We start from the raw sequence: 9,916 nt of genomic DNA, 5'->3' as shown, positions 1-9,916 counted from the left end.
ACAGAAATATTTATAGTTAATAAAATTTTAAACACAAATCCTATAACCTATAAAATTATAGATTTAAACAATGAAGCAGTTGAAGGGAGTTTATATAACGAAGAGATGCAAAAATCAATATTTTAATTGTTATTTAAAAATTCTATAAAATTATGTAATTTATATCTAAAATCGTGGCTGGAAATTCCGGCCACGATTTTATTATCATTATCATTGAGAAATGTATTTATTTACATTTATTTATGATTTGCGTTATTATTGTCTCCAGATATTATGAATTGTTATTTTTAATCGAAATTATTCTATTAAAAAATTGAATCTAAAAAATAATAATATTTTTTATAATAAATAATGAATATATTAAATATTACTGAACCCTTAGTTAAAGAAATTGATAACAATAATAAAATGAATATATTAAATATTACTGAACCCTTAGTTAAAGAAATTGATAATAATAAATGAATAACAAAAAAACATATCCTCCCAAAATTTGTGATAAATGTAACTTAACAGTTGATAGCAAAAATTGGGCTGCTCATTTGAAAACTATTCGTCATCAATCAAATGATATAGATCAAACAATTTTTCCTTTTAGATATAATAAAACTTACAAAGGATTACCAATTAATCAAGAAAAACAAAACAAATATAATTATTTGAAATTAATGAAAAATGATATGAAAAAATTTTCAAAAAAAGATAATTTATATGTTGAATTTTGTGCTTTTGAATATCATGATAATGCTAAAATAATTAAATATAATCTACATAAAATTCCAATTTATGGAAATATTTTCATTATTGATCAAGAAGATGATAATACTAGAAATCCTTATATTTCAAAACTATAACATTCACCAAGTTGGTTAGAACTTTGTAGAATAGCCAATGATATGATAATTACAACAGGTAATTATAGACATCGTTTTCTAGAAGATGTTAAGGTTGTTCAAGATTTAGGAAATCTTAAAATGTGTAAATTTTTTATGGGATCTTAATATTAAAATAATATTAAATTAAATAAATCGACTATATGTTTCACATTGTTTTTAAATGACATGAGTTAAAGGAAGTGATATCTATAATACAACAGACGAGAGGTGGGATAGTAAGTAGGTCAACTCTTATCTGTTTTTAAAAAATGTATTTTTAATAGAATAATTTCTATTAAAAATTTGAATGTAAAAAAAAAATAATATCCTCTATAATAAAGAATGGAAAGTTTAAATAAAATTGATTCCTTAGTTAAAGGAAATGTTAATATTAATAAAACGGATAACAAAAAAACATATCCTAACAAAACTTGTGATAAATGTAACTTAACAGTTACTTACAAAAATTGGTCTAGACATTTGAAATCTATTCGTCATCAAACAAATGATGTAGATCAAACAATTAAACCTAAATTTAATAAAATGTACAATAAAATTCCAACAAAACCAATAAGAAAAAAAAAGAAAGAATACCAAAACCACAACAACAAATAAGATTAAAAAAAGAAAGAATACCAAAACCACATAAGGTTTTTAATTTTAGTGCAAAAATGTTTGAAAATAAAGATAATCGACCTATTCTAAAAATTGAAGACACTGAATTTAAAAGTAGATTACAAACTTATGTTATTAAAAATAACATGGGTATTAAAGATCCACAAGTGTTTTTAAATCGTTTAGATAACCCAGTAATAGGACGAATTAAACATGAATTAAAAAAGAAAGATTTAAAAGTAAATATTATGATGTTAGCTATATATAAGAAAGGTAAATCTGAAGAAAATATGATATACATATAAAGAATGTAATTTTAAAACACAAAATGAATTTTTAACAAAAAATTCTAACTTAAATGAGTTTTATACAAATGTAAAAATTACAATTGTAAATGAAATAGAAGATTTTGTAATGAAAGAATCTCAATAGAGACTTGATCAAATTTTAAGTTTGGGAATAAATATAAATAAATATGTTCCTTTTAAAGGTTCTTCATATATTCCATTACCTGAAAATATTTCAAATAAAAAAGGTGTTATAAATGTTCAAAATGAAGATGATAAATGTTTTCTTTGGTCAATACTTTCTGCTTTACACCCTGCTGAACAAAATGCACAAAGAGTTACAAAATATAAAAAATGGGAAAATGAATTTGATGAAAAATTAAAAGGTATTGCTTTTCCAGTAAAAACCACAGACGTTCCAAAATTTGTTAAAAAAACAGAGGATATTTCTATTAATATTTACTATCTAGAAGAACAAGGACAATATACACATATAATTTTACCACTAGAAATAACAAAAATTGAAAAAACTAATCATATAGATTTGTTGTATTTAAGAGAGGATAATGAGAATAAAGGTCATTATTGTTGGATTAAGGATTTATGGAAATTAGTAGGAAGTCAAATGACAAAAGATGGTCATAAAAGATTTTTATGTAAAATGTGTTTAAATAGTTTTGATACAGAAAATAAGTTAAATGAACATAAACATTATTGTGGTAATAATAAAGCTGCTAAAATGATTCTACCAGAACCTTTTAATAAAACTTTAGAATTTGAGAAGTATAATCATTCTTTAAGAATCCCTTTTGAGATTATTTTTGACTATGAATGTACACTCGTACCAATATACACTTGTCAACCAAATGATAAAGAGTCTTTTACAAAATGTTATCAGAAACATATACCTAATAATTTTTGTTACTATATTAAATATAGTAATGGTGATTATAAACCTCCTGTAGTATATTCTGGTCCAAATGTAGCTCAAGAATTTTGAAGATGTATGTATGATGAAGAAATAGCTATTTCAGAAATATATGTTAAAATAGTTCCAATGGAATTGATGACTGCAGACCAAAAAAATAATTTTAATAATTCTATCAAATGTCATATATGTGAAAGATTATTAAGTGAATTACCTCCAAGGTTAGAGAAAAAATTAAAAATCTTTCATAATACTATTGAACATTATAAACAATATAATGATGATGAAAATATTAAAAAATATCAATATCTAAGGAAAAAATAAATAAAAAATAAAAACATTAATATGAGAAAAGTTTACGATCATGATCATTTGACTGGTAAATATAGAGGGGCGGCTCATTCTATATGTAATCTTACTTATCAAAACCCTAAATTTATTCCAATCGTTTGTTCATAATCTATCAGGTTATGATGCTCATCTATTTATAAAAGAATTTAGGAATGATGACAATGATATAAAATTAATTCCAAATAATGAGGAAAAATATATTTCGTTTTCAAAAATTATAAAACGTACAAAAGTGATCAAAGATGAAGAAACAATATTAACAACAGCATTAAGATTTATTGATTCATTTAAATTTTTACCAAGTTCTTTAGATAAACTAGCAAATAATCTTGAAAAACATCAATTTAAAGAACTTAGTAAATATTTTCCTGAAGAACATTTAGATTTAGTTACTGTTAGCTTATCCTTATGAGTATATGGATTCTGAAGATAAATTTAATGAAACATGTTTACCACCTATAGAAAAATTCTATAGTTCTCTCACTGATAAAAATATAACCAAAGAGGAATATGAAAACTCACAAAAAATTTGGAAAGTATTTAATATACAAAATCTTCGTGAATTCACCAGTTTATATAATAAGATTGATGTTTTACTATTAACAGATATAGTGGAACATTTTAGAGACATTTCTTTAAAAAATTATAAATTAGATCCTCTGTGGTATTACACTACACCAGGATTTGCGTGGGATAGCATGTTAAGAATGACAAAAGTAAAGCTAGATTTATTAACAGATATCGATCAAATATTGATGTTTGAATCCGGAATAAGAGGGGGCTTATCTCAATGTAGTCAAAGATATTCAAAAGCAAATAATAAATATATGGGAGATAAATTTAAAGAAAATAATGAATCAATATTTTTACAATACTTGGATGCAAATAATCTTTATGGTTGGGCAATGTGTAAATATTTACCTACTGGAGATTTCAAATGGGTTGATCTGAATGATTTTGATGTAATGAATATTTCTGATAAATCATGTAAAGGTTATATTTTAGAAGTCGATTTATCTTACCCTAAAGAACTTCATGATCTACATTCAGATTTCCCTTTAGCACCAGAAAGACAATTTGATGACAAACAACTCCCAAAATTATTAACAACTTTGTATGATAAGAAAAAATATATAATACATTATGAAACACTAAAATTATATATTAAACTAGGTTTAAAGAAAGAGAAAATTCATAGAGTATTAGAATTTAGTCAATCTCCTTGGTTAAAAGTGTATATTGATTTCAATACTAATCTTAGATCAAAAGCTAAGAATGAGTTTGAAAAAGAATATTTCAAATTAATGAACAATAGTGTTTATGGACGTGCTATGATGAATGTGAGAAATCATGTTGATATAAAATTATGTTCTAATGTTTCAAAACTAGACAAATTAATTGCGAGACCAAATTTTGATAAAAGAACAATTTTTACAGATAATTTAGCTGCAATCCATATGAAAAGATGTCAAATATCTTTCAAACAACCAATATATATATAGGAATGTGTATTTTAGATTTATCTAAATTGTTAATGTATGATTTTTATTATAATATAATAAAGAAAAAATATGGAAATAGAGTTAGATTATTATATACTGATACAGACTCACTAATATTAGAAATAAAAACTGATGATTTCTATCATGATATAAATGTAAAGATAGATAATAAAGATAGATCATTAATTGATGATTATTTTGATACATCAGATTATTCAAAAGATAATATTTATGGTTTACCTTTAGTTAACAAAAAAGTCTTAGGTAAGTTTAAAGATGAGTTAAACGGAAAAATTATGACTGAATTTATAGGTTTAAGATCCAAATTATATTCACATCGAATCTTAGATACTGAAAAGGAAATTAAAAAATCTAAAGGTGTTAAAAAAAATGTTGTGGAAAATAAAATATGTTTTGATGATTTTGAAAATTGTTTACTAACAAAAAAATCAAAATATGTTAAACAAAATTTATTCAGAACTAAGCTGCATGATATTTTTACTGTAGAACAAAACAAAAAAGCTTTAAGTGCTTATGATGATAAAAGATTTATTTTGGAAAATAGTATTGATACATTAGCTTGGGGACATTATAAAACAAATATAGATAGAAATGATTTTGTAAGCCATCTCAATACATTAATTAAAAATAAAAATAAAAAAGATTGAAAATATAATATATTAAAATATTTTAATAATTATTGCAATTCAATTTTTAATTATTAATATCATAAGTTCTATGAAAAATATTTTAAGAATTATTGCATTTCAATGGTCTGATCTTTTTACACATTGTTTTCTTTGTGATCTTTTATTGATAAAATAAAAGTGCGCCAGGAATGGTACATCTATACTACTGACATATAAGTATGAATGTTATGAGTTATGACAAAGAACTTTATTTCAAATAAAGTTCAAATTATTTTTCTACCCTATTTTTTATGTTTCGAAATTTATATTCTATCGATAAACTTGAAAATTGATTGCAATTATTTCAAATAAATCACTTAATGTTCCACTTTAATCATAACATTTGATGAATATTTTATAAATATAAAATATATTATACACTTATTAATTATTATCGAATATTCTCTGTCTATATAAGTGAAAAGTAAGATGATTTAATTCTAAATAATTTTTAATGTTACACGATTTATAATTTGCATCTAAATTATGTTTTAAGTTTAATCTTATGTTTATATATCTATATATATAAAAATGGAGACAATAAATTCGAAATTGCATCAGTTGAGAACGGCTGGGCTGATTTGGCTCAATTTTTTTTTAATGATAGAGAATGTCGGGGAGCGGGTTTATAGCATAAATTATGGACCTAACTCTTGTGAGTTAGAGATTTAGAGACAAAAACTGAGTTACACCGGTGGCGCCCTCTAGCAGATAAAAATAAAAATAAAAATATAATATAAATAATAGTACAAATATCGATAATAGCAGGGCTTGAAATCGATTAATGTCAATAAAAATCGAAAGAAATATATATTTTTATATTCTGGTTGATATACATTTTCGCATATGTATATTCGACTGATTCCCTCGGACGAATATACACAGTTCATCCACGCCAAGACGAATGCTTCTATCTTCGCTTACTTTTGGTGAACGTTAGGGGCACGACATCCTTCAATTCCCTGCGTACTGTCGATGGTGAACTGTGCACAACTTTTCGGGAAGCTTGCCAATGCTTGAATTTGCTCGAAAACGATTCACATTGGGACTTAACACTCGCCGATGCAATCGTTTCTGCGCCAGCAAATCAAATTCGTACGTTGTTTGCGATCATCATAGCCACAGGTCATACATCGAACCCGAATGCATTGTGGGAGATATACAAGGACGAGATGGTTGATGACATTTTGCACACAGTTCGAACGACAAATTTTAATTTTGATATTGAAAGTAACGACGAGATGCGCAACGAAGCATTAGTTCTGATCTGAATGCGTGCTCATGTGCTGCAGTCTGTTGTCAACTTTGGGAATGCCAGCGCCAAATCGTTCGAGGCACGCTGCATTCAATCTTGAATTACAGCGGGAGAAAAACTATGATCTAGATGAGCAGGCTGAAAGAGTCCGAAAAAATGTGCCGCTGTTGAATGCCGAGCAGAAGAATGTATACGATTCGCTGATGAAGGTTGTTGATGATGGGACGGGAGGCATTTACTTTCTCGATGCTCCTGGAGGGACAGGCAAAACGTTCGTAATTTCGTTGATTCTGGCAACAATTCGGTCAAGATCACAAATTGCGTTGGCTGTCGCATCCTCTGGCATTGCTGCCACATTGTTGGAAGGCGGTCGAACTGCACATTCAGCTTTGAAGATGCCAATGAATCTTCTCATGGTTGACAAGTTGACAAGCCTACGTGCACAACAACCAAGAATTCAGCGACAGCGAAATTGATGCGAGAATGCAAAATCATCATTTGGGATGAATGCACGATGGCACATAAACTAGCTTTGGAGGCAGTTGACCGAACGATGAAAGATTTACGAGGTAATTCGAAACGATTTGGTGGGGCAATGATATTGCTCTCCGGAGATGAGAGAAATATGGACGTCGATAGCTTGAATTTTACAATTCAGAGTAAAATTGCTGAAGAACTGCGTTCATACAAATCCGTTGACATCACAATCGACGAAAACGAAACGGTCAACTATCCGACAGAATTTTTGAACTCGCTTGATGTGCCAGGAACTCCACCTCATAATTTACAGGTAAAAGTGGGATCAATCATAATTTTGTTGCGGAATCTAAATCCTCCTAAATTGTGTAATGGTATACGATTGTCCGTCAAGAAACTGATGAACAATGTAATACAATCAACGATCATCAAGGGCAATTTCAAAGGGGAGGAAGTCCTTATCCCACGAATTCCGATCATTCCAACAGATCTTCAATTTCAGTTTAAGCGGATTCAGTTTCCCGTTAGATTGGCTTTTGCGATGACAATCAATAAATCGCAAGGCCAATCATTGGAAGTGGGATCAATTTGGAATTTCCATGTTTTTCGCACGGGCAGCTGTACGTTGCCAGTTCGAGTGTTGGAAAACCGTCATCGTTGTTTATTTTTGTAACAGAAAACAAAACGAAAAACATTGTTTATCAAAATGCAATATATTGATTTCTGTAACAATTCATTACAATGGAATACTCGAATTTTATTATCAATCTAGACTTTATTTGAAGGCGTTAAGTTCACCGGGTCAAATTAATTTAAAAAAAAAATTTAAGCAAAACAACGTTTGCCGGGTCAGCTAGTATTTAACATAATTTTGATATGCAGTGTAATTTAATTTTTTAATTATCTGCATTCAATTTTCTGATTAAAAAAAAAAAAAAAACTTTTAGTTATAATAATCTATTATAATTAAATATTAACCTAAAACTATAGGTTTATAATTTATATTGTTTAATTCTATGCATTACCTGATAATAGACATATAAGTACGAATATGTTATAACTAAGAACTCTATTTAAAATAATGTTCAAATTATTTTTCTACCTTAATTATTATGTTTCGAAATATATATTCTACCGGAAAACTTGAAAATTCATTGCAAACATTTCAAATAAATCACTTGATTTTCCACTTTAATCGTTAAATTTGATGCATATTTTATAATTATAAAATATATTATACACTTATTAATTATTATTGGGTATTCTTTGTCTATAAAAGAGGAACGTAAGTTAATTAAATTTTAAATAATCATAAAGTTTTAAACGATTTAGTATATGAAACATAAATATATTTAAAGTTTAATCATATATTTATATAATATACGACATAATTTAGAAGAAAAGTTTGATTTTATTTTTTAATAATTTTATTCAATTTTCCTATTTAAAAAAAAACAAAAGATGTTAGTTATAATCTATTATTATAATTAAATATTAACCTTAAACTACGTATTTATAATGTATAATTCTATGCATGGCCTGATAGTAGACATACAATTATGAATATGTTATAACTAAGAACTCTATAATAACAAATTCAGTTCAAATTCTATTTCTACCTTAATTATTATGTTTCGAAATATATATTCTACCGGAAAACTCGAAAATTCATTGCAAACATTTCAAATAAATTACTTGATTTTCCACGTTAACCGTAACATTTGATGAATATTTTATAATTATAAAATAAATTAAACACTTATTAATTATTATCGGGTATTCTCTGTATATAACAGAGTTATGTAAGTTTATTTAAATTTAAATAATTATTTAATTTTACACGATTTATAATATGCATCATAAATAATATGTTTAAAGTTTAATCTTATGTTTATATTATAGTCACCATGATTTTAATAAGAATTGTGATTTTTTTTTAAAATATCTGCTTTCAATTTACCGAGTTTCTAAAAAAAAAGCTGCTATCTTATATTTATATAATATTCAACATAATGATATATATGAGAAGTTTGATTTTATTTTTTAATAATTTTATTCAATTTTCGTATTTAAAAAAAAAATTTAGTTTCAACCTATTATAATTAAATATTAACTTTAAACTACGTATTTATAATGTTTAATTCTACACATGACCTGATAGTAGACATATAAGTATGAATATCTTATTACAAGGAACTCTATTTCAAATTAAGTTCAAATGATTTTACTACCCTAATTATCATGTTTCGATATTTATACTCTACCGAAAAATTTGAAAATTCATTCCAAACATTTCAAATAAATCATTTGATTTTCCACCTTAATTATAATTTTTGATGAATATTTTATGAAAATATAATATATTATATACTTATTAATTATTATCGGGTATTCTCTGTCTGCAATAGGGCAAGGTAAGTTGATTTAATTTTATATAATTATTTAATTTTACACGATTTATAATATCTATTTTAAGTATATTTAAACATTTTAAACGTTAATCTTTTGTTTATATAATATTCAATTTTTCAAGCTTCTAATAAAAAAAGGCTTTAAGTTATGATCTATTATATTTAAATATTAACCTTAAACTACGTGTTTGTAATGTTTAATTCTATGCATGGCCTGATAGTAGACATATAAGTATGAATACAGGGTGATTCTTTTAAGTGGGTACACTAATTATCTCGAAAAGTATTGACTTTTTTCGAAATATTTTTTTACTTGGTTTCAAGTTGTTAAAAACCCAACCTTTTTATTAAAAAATTATATTTTTAAATATTTTTTATCCTTATAATTTTTTAAGTTTTTACTTTTTTTAAAGACAACATAGAGTTTTAATTTCATATTCAAAAGCAAAATATTTTTCTAAGTATTTTGATTCATAAAAATCTAATTTAGGACGATTAGTTTATGAGTTATATGTATATTAATTAT

General features: G+C 25.7%; 1 protein-coding gene across 1 annotated transcript; it reads left to right on the top strand.

Moving 5' to 3' along the window:
• Positions 1-7,016: 7,016 nt before the first annotated feature.
• Positions 7,017-7,652, top strand: LOC149056496 (uncharacterized). Its single transcript, XM_089222178.1, has one exon. The coding sequence runs from the start codon at positions 7,017-7,019 to the stop codon at positions 7,650-7,652; it is 636 nt and encodes a 211-aa protein (XP_089078304.1).
• Positions 7,653-9,916: the final 2,264 nt, after the last annotated feature.

Source organism: Diuraphis noxia, unplaced genomic scaffold (genome assembly GCF_037042655.1).
Source record: "Diuraphis noxia isolate RWA-SAM2 unplaced genomic scaffold, SU_Dnox_SAM2 contig0003, whole genome shotgun sequence".
Taxonomy (NCBI): Eukaryota; Metazoa; Arthropoda; class Insecta; order Hemiptera; family Aphididae; genus Diuraphis; species Diuraphis noxia.
The sequence above is the reverse complement of the archived record's forward strand: the minus strand, read 5'-3'. Positions and strand labels throughout refer to the sequence as shown.